The sequence below is a fragment of the Hemitrygon akajei genome, chromosome 29 (genome assembly GCF_048418815.1).
Source record: "Hemitrygon akajei chromosome 29, sHemAka1.3, whole genome shotgun sequence".
Taxonomy (NCBI): Eukaryota; Metazoa; Chordata; class Chondrichthyes; order Myliobatiformes; family Dasyatidae; genus Hemitrygon; species Hemitrygon akajei.
Genome location: NC_133152.1, coordinates 48,741,052 through 48,765,096, shown reverse-complemented (window position 1 = coordinate 48,765,096; position 24,045 = coordinate 48,741,052). Strand labels below are relative to the sequence as shown.

General features: G+C 68.5%; 1 protein-coding gene across 4 annotated transcripts in view; it reads right to left on the bottom strand.

Moving 5' to 3' along the window:
- LOC140718501 (uncharacterized) overlaps window positions 1–24,045 on the bottom strand; it is a 67,478-nt gene that overhangs the window by 29,628 nt on the left and 13,805 nt on the right. For 2 of the 4 annotated variants that reach the window (XM_073032409.1, XM_073032410.1), the window contains 2 exons: window positions 23,085–23,231; window positions 21,953–22,039 (listed from right to left, as the gene is read on the bottom strand). The exons of 1 other annotated variant lie outside the window; for it this stretch is intronic. In XM_073032409.1, coding sequence (XP_072888510.1) covers window positions 21,953–22,039; window positions 23,085–23,231 — 234 coding nt within the window. The remainder of the gene's footprint in view (window positions 1–21,952; window positions 22,040–23,084; window positions 23,232–24,045) is intronic. One more of the 4 variants, XM_073032411.1, reaches the window with a different exon arrangement.

Below are 24,045 nucleotides of genomic sequence, written 5' to 3'. Positions count from 1 at the left end.
GTGGGTGGTGGGAGAACTGCAGTGGTGGGAGACTGCAGTGGAGGGGGACTGTGGTGGTGATGGGGATGGTAGGGGTGGGGCCTCTGTGGTGTTGGGGGGACTGTGGGGGTGGGGGGACTGTGGTGGTGGGGGAATTGTGGGGGTGGGGAACTGTGATGGTGGGGGGACTGTGGGGGGTGGGGGGACTGTGGTGGGGGACTGTGGGGGGGGACTGTGGGGGGGACTGTGGTGAGGAGGACTGTGGTTGGGGGACTGTGGGGGGAGATTGCGGTGGTGGGGGTCTGTGGGGGGGACTGTGGTGGGGGACTGTGGTGAGGGGACTGTGGGGGGGGGACTGTGGGGGGAGACTGTGGGGGTGGGGGGTCTGTGGGGGGGACTGTGGTGGGGGACTGTGGTGAGGGGACTGTGGTGGGGGGGAGGACTGTGGGGGGGACTGTGGGGGGGGGGGAGGACTGTGGGGGGGACTGTGGGGGGGGGACTGTGGGGGGGAGACTGTGGTGGTGGGGGGGACTGTGGTGGGGACTGTGGGGGGAGGACTGTGGTTGGGGGACTGTGTGGGGGGACTGTGGTGAGGGGACTGTGGTGGGGGGGAGGACTGTGGGGGGGGACTGTGGGGGGGGGGAGGACTGTGGGGGGGACTGTGGGGGGGGGACTGTGGGGGGAGACTGTGGTGGTGGGGGGGACTGTGGTGGGGACTGTGGGGGGAGACTGCGGTGGTGGGGGGACTGTGGTGGGGAGACTGTGGTGTTGGGGGGACTGTGGGGGTGAGGGGACTGTGGGGAGACTGCTGTGGTGGGGGGACTGTGGGGAGACTGTGGTGTTGGGGGGACTGTGGTGGGGGACTGTGGGAGGGGACTGTGGTGGGGGACTGTGGTGGGGGGACTGTGGTGGGGGGACTGTGGTGGGGGACTGTGGTGGGGGACTGTGGTGGGGGGACTGTGGGAGGGGACTGTGGTGGGGGGACTGTGGGAGGGGACTGTGGGAGGGGACTGTGGTGGGGGGACTGTGGTGAGGGGACTGTGGTGGGGGACTGTGGTGGGGGGACTGTGGGAGGGGACTGTGGTGGGGTGGAGGGGGACTGTGTGGGAGGGGGACTGTGGTGGGGGACTGTGGGAGGGGGACTGTGGTGGGGGGACTGTTGAGGGGACTGTGGTGGGGGGACTGTGGTGGGGGACTGTGGTGGGGGGACTGTGGTGGGGGGACTGTGGTGGGGACTGTGGGACTGGGGGGGGACTGTGGTGGGGGACTGTGGTGGGGGACTGTGGTGGGGGGACTGTGGTGGGGGACTGTGGTGGGGGACTGTGGTGGGGGACTGTGGTGGAGGGGGACTGTGGGATGGGGGACTGTGGTGAGGGGGGGGGGGACTGTGGTGGGGGGGACTGTGGTGAGGGGACTGTGGGAGGGGACTGTGGTGGGGGGACTGTGGGAGGGGACTGTGGTGGGGGGACTGTGGTGGGGGGACTGTGGTGAGGGGACTGTGGTGGGGGGACTGTGGTGGGGGGGACTGTGGTGAGGGGACTGTGGTGAGGGGACTGTGGTGAGGGGGGGGACTGTGGGGGGACTGTGGGGGGGTGAGGGGGACTGTGGGGGGAGACTGTGGGGTGGGCTGCGGTGTTGGGGGGACTGTGGTGGGGGACTGTGGTGGGGGACTGTGGTGAGGGGACTGTGGGGGGAGACTGCGGTGTTGGGGGACTGTGGTGGGGGGACTGTGGTGAGGGGACTGTGGGAGGGGACTGTTGGTGAGGGGACTGTGGGGGGAGACTGCGGTGTTGGGGGACTGTGGTGGGGGGACTGTGGGGGTGAGGGGACTGTGGGGGGAGACTGCGGTGTTGGGGGACTGTGGTGGGGGGAATGTGGGGGGAGACTGTGGTGTTGGGGGACTGTGGTGGGGGGACTGTGGTGAGGGGACTGTGGTGAGGGGGGGGGGACTGTGGGGGGACTGTGGGGGTGAGGGGACTGTGGGGGAGGGACTGTGGTGGGGGACTGTGGTGAGGGGACTGTGGTGGGGGACTGTGTGAGGGGACTGTGGGGGGAGACTGCGGTGTTGGGGGGACTGTGGTGGGGGGGAATGTGGGGGGGACTGTGGTGAGGGGGACTGTGGGGGGAGACTGCGGTGGGGGACTGTGGTGGGGGACTGTGGTGGGGGGGAATGTGGGGGGAGACTGTGGTGGGGGGACTGTGGTGGGGGGGAATGTGGGGGAGACTGCGGTGTTGGGGGACTGTGGTGAGGGGACTGTGGTGGGGGACTGTGGTGAGGGGACTGTGGGGGGAGACTGCGGTGTTGGGGGGACTGTGGTGGGGGACTGTGGTGGGGGGAATGTGGGGGGAGACTGCGGTGGTTGGGGGACTGTGGTGGGGGACTGTGGTGGGGGGAATGTGGGGGGAGACTGCGGGTTGTGGGGGACTGTGGTGGGGGACTGTGGTGAGGGGACTGTGGTGAGGGGACCTGTGGTGAGGGGGGGACTGTGGGGGGACTGTGGGGGTTGAGGGGACTGTGATGGTGGGGGACTGTGGAGGGGGACTGTGGTGTTGGGGGGACTGTGGGGGACTGTTGTGGTGGGAGACTGCAGTGGTGGAGACTGCAGTGGAGGGGGACTGTGGTGGTGATGGGGACGGTAGGGGTGGGGGACTGTGGTGTTGGGGGGACTGTGGGGGGACTGTGGTGGTGGGAGACTGCAGTGGTGGGGTCTGCAGTGGTGGAGAACTGTGGTGGGTGGTGAGACTGCAGTGGTGGGAGACTGCAGTGGAGGGGGACTGTGGTGGTGATGGGGATGGTAGGGGTGGGGCTCTGTGGTGTTGGGGGGACTGTGGGGGTGGGGGACTGTGGTGGTGGGGGAATTGTGGGGTGGGGAACTGTGATGGTGGGGGACTGTGGGGGTGGGGGACTGTGGTGGGGACTGTGGGGGGGACTGTGGGGGGGGACTGTGGTGAGGAGGACTGTGGTTGGGGGACTGTGGGGGGAGATTGCGGTGGTGGGGTCTGTGGGGGGGACTGTGGTGGGGGACTGTGGTGAGGGGACTGTGGGGGGGGGACTGTGGGGGGAGACTGTGGGGGTGGGGGTCTGTGGGGGGGACTGTGGTGGGGGACTGTGGTGAGGGGACTGTGGTGGGGGGAGGACTGTGGGGGGGACTGTGGGGGGGGGGAGGACTGTGGGGGGGACTGTGGGGGGGGACTGTGGGGGGAGACTGTGGTGGTGGGGGGGACTGTGGTGGGGACTGTGGGGGGAGGACTGTGGTTGGGGGGACTGTGGTGGGGGGACTGTGGTGAGGGGACTGTGGTGGGGGGGAGGACTGTGGGGGGGACTGTGGGGGGGGGTAGGACTGTGGGGGGGGACTGTGGGGGGGGGACTGTGGGGGGAGACTGTGGTGGTGGGGGGGACTGTGGTGGGGACTGTGGGGGGAGACTGCGGTGGTGGGGGGACTGTGGGGGGAGACTGTGGTGTTGGGGGGACTGTGGGGGTGAGGGGACTGTGGGGAGACTGCTGTGGTGGGGGACTGTGGGGAGACTGTGGTGTTGGGGGGACTGTGGTGGGGGGACTGTGGGAGGGGACTGTGGTGGGGGACTGTGGTGGGGGGACTGTGGGTGGGGGACTGTGGTGGGGACTGTGGTGGGGGACTGTGGTGGGGGGACTGTGGGAGGGGACTGTGGTGGGGGGACTGTGGGAGGGGACTGTGGGAGGGGGACTGTGGTGGGGGACTGTGGTGAGGGGGACTGTGGTGGGGGACTGTGGTGGGGGGACTGTGGGAGGGGACTGTGGTGAGGGGACTGTGGGGAGGGGACTGTGGTGGGGGGACTGTGGTGGGGGGACTGTGGTGGGGGGACTGTGGGAGGGGACTGTGGTGGGGGGACTGTGGGAGGGGACTGTGGTGGGGGACTGTGGTGGGGGGACTGTGGTGGGGGACTGTGGTGGGGGACTGTGGTGGGGGACTGTGGTGAGGGGACTGTGGGAGGGGACTGTGGTGGGGGGACTGTGGGAGGGGACTGTGGTGGGGGACTGTGGTGGGGGGACTGTGGTTGGGGGGACTGTGGGAGGGGGACTGTGGTGAGGGGACTGTGGTGGGGGACTGTGGTGAGGGGACTGTGGGAGGGGACTGTGGTGGGGGGACTGTGGGAGGGGACTGTGGTGGGGGGACTGTGGTGGGGGACTGTGGTGAGGGGACTGTGGTGGGGGACTGTGGTGGGGGGACTGTGGTGAGGGGACTGTGGTGAGGGGACTGTGGTGAGGGGGGGGACTGTGGGGGGACTGTGGGGGTGAGGGGACTGTGGGGGGAGACTGTGGTGGGGGACTGTGGGAGGGGACTGTGGTGAGGGGACTGTGGTGAGGGGACTGTGGTGGGAGACTGCGGTGTTGGGGGGACTGTGGTGGGGGGACTGTGGTGGGGGACTGTGGTGAGGGGACTGTGGGGGGAGACTGCGGTGTTGGGGGACTGTGGTGGGGGGACTGTGGTGAGGGGACTGTGGGAGGGGACTGTGGTGAGGGGACTGTGGGGGGAGACTGCGGTGTTGGGGGACTGTGGTGGGGGGACTGTGGGGGTGAGGGGACTGTGGGGGGAGACTGCGGTGTTGGGGGACTGTGGTGGGGGGAATGTGGGGGGAGACTGTGGTGTTGGGGGACTGTGGTGGGGGGACTGTGGTGAGGGGACTGTGGTGAGGGGGGGGACTGTGGGGGGACTGTGGGGTGAGGGGACTGTGGGGGGAGACTGTGGTGGGGGACTGTGGTGAGGGGACTGTGGTGGGGACTGTGGTGAGGGACTGTGGGGGGAGACTGCGGTGTTGGGGACTGTGGTGGGGGGAATGTGGGGGGGGACTGTGGTGAGGGGGACTGTGGGGGGAGACTGCGGTGGGGGACTGTGGTGGGGGACTGTGGTGGGGGGGAATGGTGGGGGGAGACTGTGGTGGGGACTGTGGTGGGGGGGAATGTGGGGGGAGACTGCGGTGTTGGGGGACTGTGGTGAGGGGACTGTGGTGGGGGGACTGTGGTGAGGGGACTGTGGGGGAGACTGCGGTGTTGGGGGACTGTGGTGGGGGACTGTGGTGGGGGGAATGTGGGGGGAGACTGCGGTGTTGGGGGACTGTGGTGGGGGACTGTGGTGGGGGGAATGTGGGGGGAGACTGCGGTGTTGGGGGACTGTGGTGGGGGACTGTGGTGGGGGGACTGTGGGGGGAGACTGCGGTGTTGGGGGACTGTGGTGGGGGACTGTGGTGGGGGGAATGTGGGGGGAGACTGCGGTGTTGGGGACTGTGGTGGGGGGACTGTGGTGAGGGGACTGTGGGGGGAGACTGCGGTGGGGGACTGTGGTGGGGGGGAATGTGGGGGGAGACTGCGGTGTTGGGGGACTGTGGTGGGGGGACTGTGGTGAGGGACTGTGGGGGGAGACTGCGGTGGGGGACTGTGATGGGGAGGACTGTGGTGAGGGGACTGTGGTGGGGGGACTGTGGTGGGAGACTGTGGTGGGGGGACTGTGGGGGGGGGACTGTGGTGGGGGGACTGTGGTGAGGGGACTGTGGTGGGAGACTGTGGTGGCGGGACTGTGGGGGGAGACTGCGGTGGGGGACTGTGGTGTTGGGGGACTGTGGGGGGGGACTGTGGTGGGGGGACTGTGGGGGGAGACTGCGGTGGGGGACTGTGGTGGGGGGACTGTGATGGGACTGTGGTGGGGGGACTGTGGTGAGGGGACTGTGGGGGGAGACTGCGGTGGGGGGACTGTGGGGGGAGACTGTGGTGGGGGGACTGTGGGGGAGACTGTGGTGGGGGGACTGTGGGGGAGACTGCGGTGGGGGGACTGCAGGGGGAGACTGCGGTGGGGGACTGTGGGGGGAGACTGCGGTGTTGGGGGACTGTGGTGGGGGGACTGTGGTGAGGGGACTGTGGGGGAGACTGCGGTGGGGGGACTGTGGGGGGAGACTGTGGTGGGGGGACTGCGGTGGGGGGACTGTGGGGGAGACTGCGGTGGGGGGGACTGTGGGGGGGAGACTGCGGTGGGGGACTGTGGGGGAGACTGCGGTGGGGGGACTGTGGGGGAGACTGTGGTGGGGGGACTGCGGTGGGGGGACTGTGGGGGAGACTGCGGTGGGGGACTGTGGGGGGAGACTGTGGTGGGGGGACTGTGGGGAGACTGCGGTGGGGGGACTGCAGGGGGAGACTGCGGTGGGGGACTGTGGGGGAGACTGCGGTGGGGGGACTGTGGGGGGGAGACTGTGGTGGGGGGACTGTGGGGGAGACTGCGGTGGGGGGGACTGTGGGGGGAGACTGTGGTGGGGGGACTGTGGGGGAGACTGCGGTGGGTGGACTGCAGGGGGAGACTGCGGTGGGGGACTGTGGGGGGAGACTGCGGTGTTGGGGGACTGTGGGGGTTGGGGATTGTGGGGGTGGGGGACTGTGGTGGGGGACTGTGGTGGGGGACTGTGGGGGGACTGTGGGGAGGACTGTGGTGGGGGGACTGTGGGGGACTGTGGGGGTGGGGGACTGTGATGGTGGGGGGACTGTGGTAGGGGGACTGTGTTTGGGGGGTTGTGGTGGTGATGGGACTGCGGTGGTGGTGGGGACTGTGGGGGGGACTGTGGTGGGGGACTGTGGTGGGGGGGAGACTGTGGTGGGGGGAGTCTGTGGGGGGGACTGTGGTGGGGGGGACTGTGGTGGGGGGGAGACTGCGGTGGGGGGGGAGACTGTGGTGGGGGGAGACTGTGGGGGGGGACTGTGGTGGGGGGACTGTGGTGGGGGGGAGACTGCGGTGGTGGTGGGGACTGTGGGGGGGAGACTGTGGTGGGGGGACTGTGGTGGGGGGGAGACTGTGGTGGTGGTGGGGACTGTGGGGGGGACTGTGGTGGGGGGACTGCGGGGGGAGACTGCGGTGGGTGACTGTGGTGGGGGAGACTGCGGTGGGGGACTGTGGTGGGGGGAGACTGCGGTGGGGGACTGTGGTGGGGAGACTGCGGGTGGGGGACTGTGGTGGGGGGACTGCGGTGGGGGACTGTGGTGGGGGACTGTGGTGGGGGGACTGTGGGGGGGACTGCGGTGTGGGGACTGTGGGGGGAGACTGTGGTGGGGGGACTGTGGGGGAGACTGTGGTGGGGGGACTGTGGGGGAGACTGCGGTGGTGGGGGGACTGTGGGAGGGTCTGCGGTGGGGGGACTGTGATGGGGAGGACTGTGGGGGGAGACTGTGGGGGGGGGACTGTGATGGGGAGGACTGTGGGGGGAGACTGTGGGGGGGACTGTGGGGGGACTGCGGTGGGGGGGACTGTGGGGGGAGACTGTGGGGGGGACTGTGGGGGGGACTGTGGGGGGATTGCGGTGGGGGGGACTGTGGTGGGGGGGGACTGTGGGAGGGGACTGTGGTGAGGGGACTGTGGTGGGGGGACTGTGGTGGGGGGACTGTGGTGGGGGGACTGTGGAGGGGACTGTGGTGGGGGGACTGTGGTGGGGGGACTGTGGTGAGGGGACTGTGGTGGGGGACTGTGGTGAGGGGACTGTGGGGGGAGACTGCGGTGTTGGGGGACTGTGGTGGGGGGGAATGTGGGGGGAGACTGTGGTGTTGGGGGACTGTGGTGGGGGGGACTGTGGTGAGGGGACTGTGGTGAGGGGACTGTGGTGAGGGGGCGGACTGTGGGGGGACTGTGGGGGTGAGGGGACTGTGATGGTGGGGGACTGTGGAGGGGGGACTGTGGTGTTGGGGGACTGTGGGGGACTGTGGTGGTGGGGAGACTGCAGTGGTGGGAGACTGCAGTGGAGGGGGACTGTGGTGGTGATGGGGACGGTAGGGGTGGGGGGACTGTGGTGTTGGGGGGACTGTGGGGGACTGTGGTGGTGGGAGACTGCAGTGGTGGGGGTCTGCAGTGGTGGAGAACTGTGGTGGTGGGAGACTGCAGTGGTGGGAGACTGCAGTGGAGGGGGACTGTGGTGGTGATGGGGATGGTAGGGGTGGGGCTCTGTGGTGTTGGGGGGACTGTGGGGGTGGGGGACTGTGGTGGTGGGGGAATTGTGGGGGTGGGGAACTGTGATGGTGGGGGGACTGTGGGGGTGGGGGACTGTGGTGGGGGACTGTGGGGGGGACTGTGGGGGGGACTGTGGTGAGGAGGACTGTGGTTGGGGGACTGTGGGGGGAGATTGCGGTGGTGGGGGTCTGTGGGGGGGACTGTGGTGGGGGACTGTGGTGAGGGGACTGTGGGGGGGGGACTGTGGGGGGAGACTGTGGGGGTGGGGGTCTGTGGGGGGGACTGTGGTGGGGGACTGTGGTGAGGGGACTGTGGTGGGGGGGAGGACTGTGGGGGGGACTGTGGGGGGGGGGAGGACTGTGGGGGGGACTGTGGGGGGGGGACTGTGGGGGGAGACTGTGTGGTGGGGGGACTGTGGTGGGGACTGTGGGGGGAGGACTGTGGTTGGGGGACTGTGGTGGGGGGACTGTGGTGAGGGGACTGTGGTGGGGGGGAGGACTGTGGGGGGGACTGTGGGGGGGGGAGGACTGTGGGGGGGACTGTGGGGGGGGGACTGTGGGGGGAGACTGTGGTGGTGGGGGGGACTGTGGTGGGGACTGTGGGGGGAGACTGCGGTGGTGGGGGGACTGTGGGGGGAGACTGTGGTGTTGGGGGGACTGTGGGGGTGAGGGGACTGTGGGTAGACTGCTGTGGTGGGGGACTGTGGGGAGGACTGTGGTGTTGGGGGGACTGTGGTGGGGGACTGTGGTGAGGGGACTGTGGGAGGGGACTGTGGTGAGGGGACTGTGGTGAGGGGACTGTGGGAGGGGACTGTGGGAGGGGACTGTGGTGGGGGACTGTGGTGAGGGGACTGTGGTGGGGGACTGTGGTGGGGGGACTGTGGGAGGGGACTGTGGTGAGGGGACTGTGGGAGGGGACTGTGGTGGGGGACTGTGGTGGGGGGACTGTGGTGGGGGACTGTGGTGGGGGACTGTGGTGGGGGACTGTGGTGGGGGGACTGTGGGATGGGGACTGTGGTGGGGGGACTGTGGGAGGGGACTGTGGGAGGGGACTGTGGTGGGGGACTGTGGTGAGGGGACTGTGGTGGGGGACTGTGGTGGGGGGACTGTGGGAGGGGACTGTGGTGAGGGGACTGTGGGAGGGGACTGTAGGTGGGGGACTGTGGTGGGGGGACTGTGGTGGGGGACTGTGGTGGGGGACTGTGGTGGGGGGACTGTGGAGGGGACTGTGGGAGGGGACTGTGGTGGGGGACTGTGGTGGGGGACTGTGGTGGGGGGACTGTGGGAGGGGACTGTGGTGAGGGGACTGTGGGAGGGGACTGTGGTGGGGGGACTTTGGGAGGGGACTGTGGTGAGGGGACTGTGGTGGGGGACTGTGGTGAGGGGACTGTGGGAGGGGACTGTGGTGGGGGACTGTGGGAGGGGACTGTGGTGGGGGGACTGTGGTGGGGGACTGTGGTGAGGGGACTGTGGTGGGGGACTGTGGTGAGGGGGACTGTGGTGGGGGGACTGTGGTGGGGGGACTGTGGGTGAGGGGACTGTGGTGAGGGGACTGTGGTGAGGGGGGGGACTGTGGGGGGACTGTGGGGGTGAGGGGACTGTGGGGGAGACTGTGGTGGGGGGACTGTGGGAGGGGACTGTGGTGAGGGGACTGTGGTGAGGGGACTGTGGTGGGAGACTGCGGTGTTGGGGGGACTGTGGTGGGGGACTGTGGTGGGGGACTGTGGTGAGGGGACTGTGGGGGGAGACTGCGGTGTTGGGGGACTGTGGTGGGGGGACTGTGGTGAGGGGACTGTGGGAGGGGACTGTGGTGAGGGGACTGTGGGGGGGAGACTGCGGTGTTGGGGGACTGTGGTGGGGGGACTGTGGGGGTGAGGGGACTGTGGGGGGAGACTGCGGTGTTGGGGGACTGTGGTTGGGGGAATGTGGGGGGAGACTGTGGGTGTTGGGGGACTGTGGTGGGGGGACTGTGGTGAGGGGACTGTGGTGAGGGGGGGGACTGTGGGGGGACTGTGGGGGTGAGGGGACTGTGGGGGGAGACTGTGGTGGGGGGACTGTGGGGGGAGACTGTGGTGAGGGGACTGTGGTGAGGGGACTGTGGTGGGAGACTGCGGTGTTGGGGGACTGTGGTGGGGGGAATGTGGGGGGAGACTGCGGTGTTGGGGGACTGTGGTGGGGGGACTGTGGTGAGGGGGACTGTGGTGGGGGACTGTGGTGAGGGGACTGTGGGGGGAGACTGCGGTGTTGGGGGACTGTGGTGGGGGGAATGTGGGGGGGGGACTGTGGTGAGGGGGACTGTGGGGGGAGACTGCGGTGGGGGACTGTGGTGGGGGGGAATGTGGGGGGAGACTGTGGTGGGGGACTGTGGTGGGGGGGAATGTGGGGGGAGACTGCGGTGTTGGGGGACTGTGGTGGGGGGACTGTGGTGAGGGGGGGGACTGTGGGGGTGAGGGGACTGTGGGGGGAGACTGCGGTGTTGGGGGACTGTGGTGGGGGGACTGTGGTGAGGGGACTGTGGTGGGGGACTGTGGTGAGGGGACTGTGGGGGAGACTGCGGTGTTTGGGGGACTGTGGTGGGGGACTGTGGTGGGGGAATGTGGGGGGAGACTGCGGTGTTGGGGGACTGTGTGGGGGACTGTGGTGGGGGGACTGTGGGGGGAGACTGCGGTGTTGGGGGACTGTGGTGGGGGACTGTGGTGGGGGGAATGTGGGGGGAGACTGCGGTGTTGGGGGACTGTGGTGGGGGGACTGTGGTGAGGGGACTGTGGGGGGAGACTGCGGTGGGGGACTGTGGTGGGGGGGAATGTGGGGGGAGACTGCGGTGTTGGGGGACTGTGGTGGGGGGACTGTGGTGAGGGGACTGTGGGGGGAGACTGCGGTGGGGGACTGTGATGGGGAGGACTGTGGTGAGGGGACTGTGGTGGGGGGACTGTGGTGGGAGACTGTTGTGGGGGGACTGTGGGGGGGGACTGTGGTGGGGGGGACTGTGGTGAGGGGACTGTGGTGGGAGACTGTGGTGGCGGGACTGTGGGGGGAGACTGCGGTGGGGGACTGTGGTGTTGGGGGACTGTGGGGGGGGGACTGTGGTGGGGGGACTGTGGGGGGAGACTGCGGTGGGGGACTGTGGTGGGGGGACTGTGATGGGACTGTGGTGGGGGGACTGTGGTGAGGGGACTGTGGGGGGAGACTGCGGTGGGGGGACTGTGGGGGGAGACTGTGGTGGGGGGACTGTGGGGGAGACTGTGGTGGGGGGACTGTGGGGGAGACTGCGGTGGGGGGACTGCAGGGGGAGACTGCGGTGGGGGACTGTGGGGGGAGACTGCGGTGTTGGGGGACTGTGGTGGGGGGACTGTGGTGAGGGGACTGTGGGGGGAGACTGCGGTGGGGGGACTGTGGGGGGAGACTGTGGTGGGGGACTGCGGTGGGGGGACTGTGGGGGAGACTGCGGTGGGGGGACTGTGGGGGGAGACTGCGGTGGGGGACTGTGGGGGAGACTGCGGTGGGGGGACTGTGGGGGGAGACTGTGGTGGGGGGACTGCGGTGGGGGGACTGTGGGGGAGACTGCGGTGGGGGGACTGTGGGGGGAGACTGTGGTGGGGGGACTGTGGGGGAGACTGCGGTGGGGGGACTGCAGGGGGAGACTGCGGTGGGGGACTGTGGGGGAGACTGCGGTGGGGGGACTGTGGGGGGAGACTGTGGTGGGGGGACTGTGGGGGAGACTGCGGTGGGGGGACTGTGGGGGGAGACTGTGGTGGGGGGACTGTGGGGGAGACTGCGGTGGGGGGACTGCAGGGGGAGACTGCGGTGGGGGACTGTGTGGGGAGACTGCGGTGTTGGGGGACTGTGGGGGTTGGGGATTGTGGGGGTGGGGGACTGTGGTGGGGGACTGTGGTGGGGGACTGTGGGGGGACTGTGGGGAGACTGTGGTGGGGGACTGTGGGGGGACTGTGGGGGTGGGGGACTGTGATGGTGGGGGGACTGTGGTAGGGGGACTGTGTTTGGGGGGTTGTGGTGGTGATGGGACTGCGGTGGTGGTGGGGACTGTGGGGGGGACTGTGGTGGGGGACTGTGGTGGGGGGGAGACTGTGGTGTGGGGAGTCTGTGGGGGGGACTGTGGTGGGGGGACTGTGGTGGGGGGGAGACTGCGGTGGGGGGGAGACTGTGGTGGGGGGAGACTGTGGGGGGGACTGTGGTGGGGGGACTGTGGTGGGGGGGAGACTGCGGTGGTGGTGGGGACTGTGGGGGGGAGACTGTGGTGGGGGGACTGTGGTGGGGGGAGACTGTGGTGGTGGTGGGGACTGTGGGGGGGGACTGTGGTGGGGGGGACTGCGGGGGGAGACTGCGGTGGGTGACTGTGGTGGGGGAGACTGCGGTGGGGGACTGTGGTGGGGGGAGACTGCGGTGGGGGACTGTGGTGGGGAGACTGCGGTGGGGGACTGTGGGGGGGACTGCGGTGGGGGGACTGTGGGGGGGACTGCGGTGGGGGGACTGTGGGGGGAGACTGTGGTGGGGGGACTGTGGGGGAGACTGTGGTGGGGGGACTGTGGGGGAGACTGCGGTGGTGGGGGGACTGTGGGAGGGTCTGCGGTGGGGGGACTGTGATGGGGAGGACTGTGGGGGGAGACTGTGGGGGGGGACTGTGATGGGGAGGACTGTGGGGGGAGACTGTGGGGGGGACTGTGGGGGGGACTGTGGGGGGACTGCGGTGGGGGGGACTGTGGTGGGGGGGACTGTGGGGGGGGACTGTGGGGGGAGACTGTGGGGGGGACTGTGGGGGGGACTGTGGGGGGATTGCGGTGGGGGGGACTGTGGTGGGGGGGGGACTGTGGGGGGGACTGTGGGGGGAGACTGTGGGGGGGGACTGTGGGGGGGGGGAGACTGCGGTGGTGGTTGTGACTGTGGGGGGGACTGTGGTGGGGGGAGACTGCGGTGGTGGTGGGGACTGTGGGGGGGAGACTGTGGTGGGGGGGACTGTGGTGGGGGGAGACTGTGGTGGTGGTGGGGACTGTGGGGGGGGACTGTGGTGGGGGGGACTGCGGGGGGAGACTGCGGTGGGTGACTGTGGTGGGGGGGACTGTGGGGGGAGACTGCGGTGGGGGAGACTGCGGTGGGGGACTGTGGTGGGGGGACTGCGGGGGGAGACTGCGGTGGGGGACTGTGGTGGGGGGACTGCGGTGGGGGACTGTGGTGGGGGGACTGTGGGGGGAGACTGTGGTGGGGGGACTGTGGGGGAGACTGTGGTGGGGGGACTGTGGGGGAGACTGCGGTGGTGGGGGGACTGTGGGGGGAGACTGTGGTGGGGGGACTGTGGGGGAGACTGCGGTGGTGGGGGGACTGTGGGGGGAGACTGTGGTGGGGGGACTGTGGGGGGGACTGCGGTGGGGGGACTGTGGGGGGAGACTGTGGTGGGGGGACTGTGGGGGAGACTGTGGTGGGGGGACTGTGGGGGAGACTGCGGTGGTGGGGGGACTGTGGGAGGGTCTGCGGTGGGGGGACTGTGATGGGGAGGACTGTGGGGGGAGACTGTGGGGGGGGGACTGTGATGGGGAGGACTGTGGGGGGAGACTGTGGGGGGGACTGTGGGGGGGACTGTGGGGGGACTGCGGTGGGGGGGACTGTGGGGTGGACTGTGGGGGGACTGTGAGGGGGAGGACTGTGGGGGTGGGGGACTGTGGGGGGAGACTGTGGGGGGGGACTGTGGGGGGACTGTGGTGGGGGGACTGTGGGGGGGGACTGTGGTGGGGGGACTGCGGTGGGGGGACTGTGGTGGGGGACTGTGGTGGGGGGACTGTGGGGGGGACTGCGGTGGGGGGACTGTGGGGGGAGACTGTGGTGGGGGGACTGTGGGGGAGACTGTGGTGGGGGGACTGTGGGGGAGACTGCGTGGTGGGGGGACTGTGGGGGAGACTGTGGTGGGGGGACTGTGGGGGAGACTGCGGTGGTGGGGGGACTGTGGGAGGGTCTGCGGTGGGGGGACTGTGATGGGGAGGACTGTGGGGGGAGACTGTGGGGGGGGGACTGTGATGGGGAGGACTGTGGGGGGAGACTGTGGGGGGGACTGTGGGGGGGACTGTGGGGGGACTGCGGTGGGGGGGACTGTGGTGGGGGGGGGGACTGTGGGGGGGACTGTGGGGGGACTGTGATGGGGAGGACTGTGGGGGTGGGGGACTGTGGGGGGAGACTGTGGGGGGGGGACTGTGGGGGGACTGTGGTGGGGGGACTGTGGGGGGGGACTGTGGTGGGGAGGACTGTGGTGGTGGGGAGACTGTGGTGGTGGGGGGACTGTGGTGGTGGGGAGACTGTGGTGTTGGGGGGACTGTGGGGAGACTGTGGTGGTGGGGGGACTGTGGTGGTGGGGAGACTGTGGTGGTGGGGGGACTGTGGTGGGGGGGGACTGTGGTGGGGGGACTGTGGGGGGACTGCGGTGGGGGGGACTGTGGGGGGAGACTGTGGTGGGGAGGACTGTGGTGGGGAGGACTGTGGTGGGGGGGGACTGTGGTGGGGAGGACTGTGGTGGTGGGGAGACTGTGGTGGTGGGGGGACTGTGGTGGTGGGGAGACTGTGGTGGTGGGGGGGACTGTGGGGAGACTGTGGTGGTGGGGGGACTGTGGTGGTGGGGAGACTGTGGTGGTGGGGGGACTGTGGTGGGGGGGGGACTGTGGTGGGGGGACTGTGGGGGGACTGCGGTGGGGGGGACTGTGGGGGGAGACTGTGGTGGGGAGGACTGTGGTGGGGAGGACTGTGGTGGGGGGGGACTGTGGTGGGGGGAGACTGCGGTGGGGGGGGGGGACTGTAGGGGGACTGTGGGGGGGGGACTGTGGGGGGGGACTGTGGTGGGGAGGACTGTGGGGGGAGACTGTGGTGGTGGGGGGACTGTGGTGGGGGGACTGTGGGGGGAGACTGTGGTGGGGGGGGACTGTGGTGGGGGGGACTGTGGGGGGACTGCGGTGGGGAGGACTGTGGGGGGAGACTGTGGTGGGGGGGGACTGTGGTGGGGGGAGACTGCGGTGGGGGGGGGGGACTGTAGGGGGACTGTGGGGGGGGACTGTGGGGGGGGACTGTGGTGGGGAGGACTGTGGGGGGAGACTGTGGTGGTGGGGGGACTGTGGTGGGGGGGACTGTGGGGGGAGAATGTGGTGGGGAGGACTGTGGTGGGGGGGGACTGTGGTGGGGGGAGACTGCGGTGGGGGGGGGACTGTAGGGGGACTGTGGGGGGGGACTGTGGTGGGGGGACTGCGGTGGGGGGGACTGTGGGGGTGGGGGACTGTGGGGGGAGACTGTGGTGGGGGGGACTGTGGTGGGGGGAGACTGCGGTGGGGGGGGGACTGTAGGGGGACTGTGGGGGGGGACTGTGGTGGGGGGACTGTGGGGGTGGGGGACTGTGGGGGGGACTGTGGGGGGAGACTGTGGGGGGGACTGTGGGGGGATTGCGGTGGGGGGGACTGTGGTGGGGGGGACTGTGGTGAGGGGACTGTGGTGAGGAGACTGTGGGGGGGGGACTGTGGGGGGGACTGTGGGGGGAGACTGTGGGGGGGGACTGTGGGGGGGGACTGTGGTGGGGGGACTGTGGGGGGAGACTGTGGGGGGGGACTGTGATGGGGAGGACTGTGGGGGGAGACTGTGGGGGGGACTGTGGGGGGGACTGTGGGGGGATTGCGGTGGGGGGGACTGTGGTGGGGGAGACTGTGGTGAGGGGACTGTGGTGAGGAGACTGTGGGGGGGGGACTGTGGGGGGGACTGTGGGGGGAGACTGTGGGGGGGGACTGTGGGGGGGGACTGTGGTGGGGGGACTGTGGGGGGAGACTGTGGGGGGGGACTGTGATGGGGAGGACTGTGGGGGGAGACTGTGGGGGGGACTGTGGGGGGGACTGTGGGGGGACTGCGGTGGGGGGGACTGTGGTGGGGGGGGACTGTGGGGGGGACTGTGGGGGGAGACTGTGGGGGGGACTGTGGGGGGGACTGTGGGGGGATTGCGGTGGGGGGGGACTGTGGTGGGGGGGGACTGTGGGGGGGACTGTGGGGGGAGACTGTGGGGGGGGACTGTGGGGGGGGGGGAGACTGCGGTGGTGGTGGGGACTGTGGGGGGGGACTGTGGTGGGGGGAGACTGCGGTGGTGGTGGGGACTGTGGGGGGGGGACTGCGGTGGGGGGGACTGTGGGGGGAGACTGCGGTGGGGAGGACTGTGGTGGGGAGGACTGTGGTGGGGGGGGACTGTGGTGGGGGGAGACTGCGGTGGGGGGGGACTGTGGTGGGGGGAGACTGCGGTGGGGGGGGGGACTGTGGTGGGGGGGGAGACTGCGGTGGGGGGGGACTGTGGTGGGGGGAGACTGCGGTGGGGGGGGGGACTGTGGTGGGGGGGGACTGTGGTGGGGGGAGACTGCGGTGGGGGGGGACTGTGGTGGGGGGAGACTGTGGTGGGGAGGACTGTGGTGGGGAGGACTGTGGTGGGGGGGGACTGTGGTGGGGGGAGACTGCGGTGGGGGGGGGACTGTAGGGGGACTGTGGGGGGGGACTGTGGGGGGGGACTGTGGTGGGGAGGACTGTGGGTGGAGACTGTGGTGGTGGGGGGACTGTGGTGGGGGGACTGTGGGGGGAGACTGTGGTGGGGGGGGACTGTGGTGGGGGGACTGTGGGGGGACTGCGGTGGGGGGGACTGTGGGGGGAGACTGTGGTGGGGGGGGACTGTGGTGGGGGGAGACTGCGGTGGGGGGGGGGACTGTAGGGGGACTGTGGGGGGGGACTGTGGGGGGGGACTGTGGTGGGGAGGACTGTGGGTGGAGACTGTGGTGGTGGGGGGACTGTGGTGGGGGGACTGTGGGGGGAGACTGTGGTGGGGGGGGACTGTGGTGGGGGGACTGTGGGGGGACTGCGGTGGGGGGGACTGTGGGGGGAGACTGTGGTGGGGAGGACTGTGGTGGGGGGGGACTGTGGTGGGGGGAGACTGCGGTGGGGGGGGACTGTAGGGGGACTGTGGGGGGGGACTGTGGTGGGGGGACTGTGGGGGTGGGGGACTGTGGGGGGAGACTGTGGTGGGGGGGGACTGTGGTGGGGGGAGACTGCGGTGGGGGGGGGACTGTAGGGGGACTGTGGGGGGGGACTGTGGTGGGGGGACTGTGGGGGTGGGGGACTGTGGGGGGGACTGTGGGGGGAGACTGTGGGGGGGACTGTGGGGGGGACTGTGGGGGTGGGGGACTGTGGGGGTGGGGGGGACTCTGGGGGGGACTGTGGGGGGAGACTGCGGTGGTGGGGGGTACTGTGGGGGGGACTGTGGGGGGGACTGTGCTGGTGGGGGGACTGTGGGGGGAGACTGCGGTGGTGGGGGGACTGTGGGGGGGACTGTGGTGGGGGACTGTGGGGGGACTGTGGTGGGGACTGTGGGGGGGACTGTGGTGGGGAGGACTGTGGGGGTGGGGGACTGCGGTGGTGGGGGGGACTCTGGGGGGGACTGTGGGGGGAGACTGCGGTGGTGGGGGGGACTGTGGGGGGAGACTGCGGTGGTGGGGGGACTGTGGGGGGAGACTGCGGTGGTGGGGGGGACTGTGGGGGGAGACTGCGGTGGTGGGGGGACTGTGGTGGGGACTGTGGGGGGGACTGTGGGGGGGGGACTGTGGGGGGGACTGTGGGGGGAGGACTGTGGGGGTGGGGGACTGCGGTGGTGGGGACTGTGGGGGGGACTGTGGGGGTGGGGGACTGTGGGGGTGGGGGACTGCGGTGGTGGGGGGTACTGTGGGGGGGACTGTGCTGGTGGGGGGACTGTGGGGGGACTCTGGGGGGGACTGTGGGGGGAGACTGCGGTGGTGGGGGGTACTGTGGGGGGGACTGTGGGGGGGACTGTGCTGGTGGGGGGACTGTGGGGGGAGACTGCGGTGGTGGGGGGACTGTGGGGGGGACTGTGGTGGGGGACTGTGGGGGGACTGTGGTGGGGACTGTGGGGGGGACTGTGGTGGGGAGGACTGTGGGGGTGGGGGACTGCGGTGGTGGGGGGGACTCTGGGGGGGACTGTGGGGGGAGACTGCGGTGGTGGGGGGACTGTGGGGGGAGACTGCGGTGGTGGGGGGGACTGTGGGGGGAGACTGCGGTGGTGGGGGGACTGTGGTGGGGACTGTGGGGGGGACTGTGGGGGGGGGACTGTGGGGGGGACTGTGGGGGGAGGACTGTGGGGGTGGGGGACTGCGGTGGTGGGGGGTACTGTGGGGGGGACTGTGGGGGTGGGGGACTGTGGGGGTGGGGGACTGCGGTGGTGGGGGGTACTGTGGGGGGGACTGTGCTGGTGGGGGGACTGTGGGGGGGACTCTGGGGGGGACTGTGGGGGGAGACTGCGGTGGTGGGGGGTACTGTGGGGGGGACTGTGGGGGGAGACTGCGGTGTTGGGGGACTGTGGTGGGGGGACTGTGGGGGTGGGGGACTGCGGTGGTGGGTGGTACTGTGGGGGGGACTCTGGGGGGGACTGTGGGGGGAGACTGCGGTGGTGGGGGGGACTGTGGGGGGGACTCTGGGGGGGACTGTGGGGGGAGACTGCGGTGGTGGGGGGACTGTGGGGGGGACTGTGGTGGGGAGGACTGTGGTGGGGGGACTGTGGGGGGGACTGTGGGGGGACTGTGGGGGGGACTGTGGTGGGGGGACTGTGGTGGGGGGACTGTGGGGGGGACTGTGGGGGGGACTGTGCTGGTGGGGGGACTGTGGGGGGGACTCTGGGGGGGACTGTGGGGGGAGACTGCGGTGGGGGGACTGTGGGGGGGACTGTGGGGGGGGACTGTGGGGGGGACTGTGGGGTGGGGGACTGTGGGGGTGGGGGACTGTGGTGGGGGGACTGTGGGGGGGACTGCGGTGGGGGGGACTGTGGGGGGAGACTGTGGTGGGGGGACTGTGGGGGAGACTGTGGTGGGGGGACTGTGGGGGAGACTGTGGGGGGGGGACTGTGATGGGGAGGACTGTGGGGGGAGACTGTGGGGGGGACTGTGGGGGGGACTGTGGGGGGACTGCGGTGGGGGGGACTGTGGTGGGGGGGGGACTGTGGGGGGGACTGTGGGGGGAGACTGTGGGGGGGGGACTGTGGGGGGAGACTGTGGGGGGGGGACTGTGGGGGGACTGTGGTGGGGGGACTGTGGGGGGGGACTGTGGTGGGGAGGACTGTGGTGGTGGGGAGACTGTGGTGGTGGGGGGACTGTGGTGGTGGGGAGACTGTGGTGGTGGGGGGACTGTGGTGGGGGGACTGTGGGGGGAGACTGTGGTGGGGGGACTGTGGGGGGACTGCGGTGGGGGGGACTGTGGGGGGAGACTGTGGTGGGGGGAATGTGGGGGGGGACTGTGGTGGGGGGACTGTGGGGGGAGACTGTGGTGGGGAGGACTGTGGTGGGGAGGACTGTGGTGGGGGGGGACTGTGGTGGGGGGAGACTGCGGTGGGGGGGGGGACTGTAGGGGGACTGTGGGGGGGGACTGTGGTGGGGAGGACTGTGGTGGTGGGGAGACTGTGGTGGTGGGGGGACTGTGGTGGTGGGGAGACTGTGGTGGTGGGGGGACTGTGGTGGGGGGACTGTGGGGGGAGACTGTGGTGGGGGGACTGTGGGGGGACTGCGGTGGGGGGGACTGTGGGGGGAGACTGTGGTGGGGGGAATGTGGGGGGGGACTGTGGTGGGGGGACTGTGGGGGGAGACTGTGGTGGGGAGGACTGTGGTGGGGAGGACTGTGGTGGGGGGGGACTGTGGTGGGGGGAGACTGCGGTGGGGGGGGGGGACTGTAGGGGGACTGTGGGGGGGGACTGTGGGGGGGGACTGTGGTGGGGAGGACTGTGGGGGGAGACTGTGGTGGTGGGGGGACTGTGGTGGGGGGACTGTGGGGGGACTGCGGTGGGGGGGACTGTGGGGGGAGACTGTGGTGGGGAGGACTGTGGTGGGGGGGGGACTGTGGTGGGGGGACTGTGGGGGGAGACTGTGGTGGGGGGGGGACTGTGGTGGGGGGACTGTGGGGGGACTGCGGTGGGGGGGGACTGTGGGTGGAGACTGTGGTGGTGGGGGGACTGTGGTGGGGGGACTGTGGGGGGAGACTGTGGTGGGGGGGGACTGTGGTGGGGGGACTGTGGGGGGACTGCGGTGGGGGGGACTGTGGGGGGAGACTGTGGTGGGGAGGACTGTGGTGGGGGGGGACTGTGGTGGGGGGAGACTGCGGTGGGGGGGGGACTGTAGGGGGACTGTGGGGGGGGACTGTGGTGGGGGGACTGTGGGGGTGGGGGACTGTGGGGGGAGACTGTGGTGGGGGGGGACTGTGGTGGGGGGAGACTGCGGTGGGGGGGGGACTGTAGGGGGACTGTGGGGGGGGACTGTGGTGGGGGGACTGTGGGGGTGGGGGACTGTGGGGGGGACTGTGGGGGGAGACTGTGGGGGGGACTGTGGGGGGGACTGTGGGGGTGGGGGACTGTGGGGGTGGGGGGGACTCTGGGGGGGACTGTGGGGGGAGACTGCGGTGGTGGGGGGTACTGTGGGGGGGACTGTGGGGGGGACTGTGCTGGTGGGGGGACTGTGGGGGGAGACTGCGGTGGTGGGGGGACTGTGGGGGGGACTGTGGTGGGGGACTGTGGGGGGGACTGTGGTGGGGACTGTGGGGGGGACTGTGGTGGGGAGGACTGTGGGGGTGGGGGACTGCGGTGGTGGGGGGGACTCTGGGGGGGACTGTGGGGGGAGACTGCGGTGGTGGGGGGGACTGTGGGGGGAGACTGCGGTGGTGGGGGGGACTGTGGGGGGAGACTGCGGTGGTGGGGGGGACTGTGGGGGGAGACTGCGGTGGTGGGGGGACTGTGGTGGGGACTGTGGGGGGGACTGTGGGGGGGGACTGTGGGGGGGGACTGTGGGGGGAGGACTGTGGGGGTGGGGGACTGCGGTGGTGGGGGGTACTGTGGGGGGGACTGTGGGGGTGGGGGACTGTGGGGGTGGGGGACTGCGGTGGTGGGGGGTACTGTGGGGGGGACTGTGCTGGTGGGGGGACTGTGGGGGGGACTCTGGGGGGGACTGTGGGGGGAGACTGCAGTGGTGGGGGGTACTGTGGGGGGGACTGTGGGGGGAGACTGCGGTGTTGGGGGACTGTGGTGGGGGGACTGTGGGGGTGGGGGACTGCGGTGGTGGGGGGACTGTGGGGGGGACTCTGGGGGGGACTGTGGGGGGAGACTGCGGTGGTGGGGGGACTGTGGGGGGGACTGTGGTGGGGAGGACTGTGGTGGGGGGACTGTGGGGGGGACTGTGGGGGGACTGTGTGGGGGACTGTGGTGGGGAGGACTGTGGTGGGGGGACTGTGGGGGGGACTGTGGGGGGACTGTGGGGGGGACTGTGCTGGTGGGGGGACTGTGGGGGGGACTCTGGGGGGGACTGTGGGGGGAGACTGCGGTGGGGGGACTGTGGGGGGGACTGTGGGGGGGGACTGTGGGGGGGACTGTGGGGTGGGGGACTGTGGGGGTGGGGGACTGCGGTGGTGGGGGGGACTCTGGGGGGGACTGTGGGGGGAGACTGCGGTGGTGGGGGGACTGTGGTGGGGGGACTGTGGGTGGAGACTGCTGTGGTGGGGGGTACTGTGGGGGGAGACTGCGGTGGTGGGGGGTACTGTGGGGAGGACTGTGATGGGGGGACTGTGGGGTGGACTGTGATGTGGAGGACTGTGGGGTCGGGGACTGCGGTGGTGGGGGGGACTCTGGGGGGACTGTGGGGGGAGACTGCGGTGGTGGGGGGGACTGTGGGGTGAGACTGCGGTGGTGGGGGGACTGTGGGGAGACTGCGGTGGTGGGGGGACTGTGGGGAGACTGCGGTGGTGGGGGGTACTGTGGGGGGGACTGCGGTGGTGGGGGGACAGTGGGGGGGACTGTGGTGGGGTGACTGTGGGGGGAGACTGCGGTGGTGAGGGACTGTAGTGTTAGGGGAGTCAGCACTTGCAGCTAGAGCATCAGCAACCTGTTTGATCCCTCTTTCTGAGAAACCATCCCCACCCATTCTCAGCCTGTGTGGCCCAGTAGAGGGTAACAGTACAACAGGATGTTACCTGGTACAGGAACCTCTGTGTCTCATCGTCCACAGCCAGAATCAGCAGGTGCAGGGGGAAGAGGACGAGGTGCCTTTTGCTCTTCTCCTGGGAAGATCAGAGAACGTGTCATGGCAGGTCAGTTCCTGTAGCCCGGGTCCACCTGTTCCCACTGCTGCCTCCCTCAGTCTGCCCCTGATTCTCTGCCCTCCCTCTTCATCACCTGCTCTCCCGAGACTCTCTGCTCAGTCCTGATATCCCACCTGCCCTGAGCTGATGCGGGGCAATAGAGTGATACAGCATGGAGACAGGCCCTTTGGACCAACACAATCAGGTGAACTCACCCTGAGCCAGTCCCATTTGTCGGTTTATTTATTGAGGAACAGTGTGGCACAGGCCCTTCCGGCCCTTTTGAGCAGTGCTGTCCAGCAATCTCCTGATTTAATCCTAGCCAATAATCATAGGATAATTTACAATGACCAACCACCCTACCAGCTGGCACGTCTTTGGACTGTAGGAGTAAACTGGGGTACCCAGAGGAAACCCATGTGGTCACGGAGAGAATGTACAAACTCCTTACAGACTGTGATGGGCATCGAACCTGGGTCACTGGTACTGTAAAGTGTTGTGCTCAGGCAGTGGTGGGAATTGAACCTGAGTCGTCCATACTGTAAAGCATTGTGCTAACTACTACACCATCGTACTGCCCTATGTTTAGTCTACATCCTTCTACACCTTTTGTATTCCTGCTCTTGTCCAAATTTCTTTTGAACATCGTTAATGTACCCACTTCTTCCAACAGCTCATTCCATTTATCCACCAGCCTCTGTGTGATAAGGTTGACTCTCAGGTTCCCTTTCAACCTTTCCCCTCTATGCCGACAGTTCCTGCACTTGCCTTTCATCTGAAAAGCTGATGACTCCTCCATGGTTTCTGTGTGACTGAACCTCTTGGTCTACCTCACTTGAATCACTGACCTAATGAGGTTGGGTTCTCAGTGAGAGTCTCTGATTCCTTCAGTTCAGAGGATGTGAAAAGACTTTATAGAAATGAGGCTGGTTCTCAGTACACCTTCCTCCAGAAGATGGTTGCCAGGCTACAGGGTGATGTTGTCCAAGAGGACATGCCTACTGAGAAGCTGAGAAGGAGTTACCTCAGTGTATTTGTTGTGAAGCACCGCTGAGGATGACCACACGACCTCCCCAAGGGATCTAATGTTCTCTCCTTCCCAGCCTAGAATAGGTTCTGTGCAGATAATCTTCTCCAAGTCTCCACGTGACTTCCCCCACAGTAACTCAACCTGCGAATATCAGATGTCACCAAGTAAATGTTCATTTGTTAGCACATCCAGGTAAAACATAGACACATTCATTCTATACATCTGGGTTGGTTTCTTAGAGTAATATGTAAAGGGAGCAGGGTCTGGCTGTGCTTTGAGGAGGTGTTAATCCACAAACTCAGTAAAGCAGTTATTGTAGAAGGGTTGAATTTGAAATGCAGTTTCAGGGTGAAAAATTGGGTCTGAAAAATAAACAAAAGCAATTATCACAGAGCTGGGTAATATTGACTTGTGCAACTGACAAAGGGTGAGCAGGTAATATGGAAATATTACTGAAATCTCAGCAAAAGGACATCACAGTGAGGGAAAGAAGCTCCACATCCTGTCTCCGTCTGTAAGGAATTTGTACATTCTCTCTGTGACCATGGGGTCTGTGACCAGTTTCCTCTTGCATCCCAAAGACATAAGGGTCAGTAGTTTAATGTGTATAATTGGGCAGTGCAGTCTTGTTGGGCCAGAAGGGCCTGTAAGTCAGTAGGAGAGGACTGGAGACTGTGAAAAGGATGCACCATCTGTAGCTACAGCATTATTGAGTTTGCACTGGAGCAGGTGTACAATGTTCATGAGTCTGCACTGGAGCAGGTGTATAATGTTCGTGCACTGGAGCAGGTGTATAATGTTCGTGCACTGGAGCAGGTGTATAATGTTCGTGCACTGGAGCAGGTGTACAATGTTCGTGAGTCTGCACTGGAGCAGGTGTATAATGTTCGTGCACTGGAGCAGGTGTACAATGTTCTTGCACTGGAGCAGGTGTATAATGTTCATGCACTGGAGC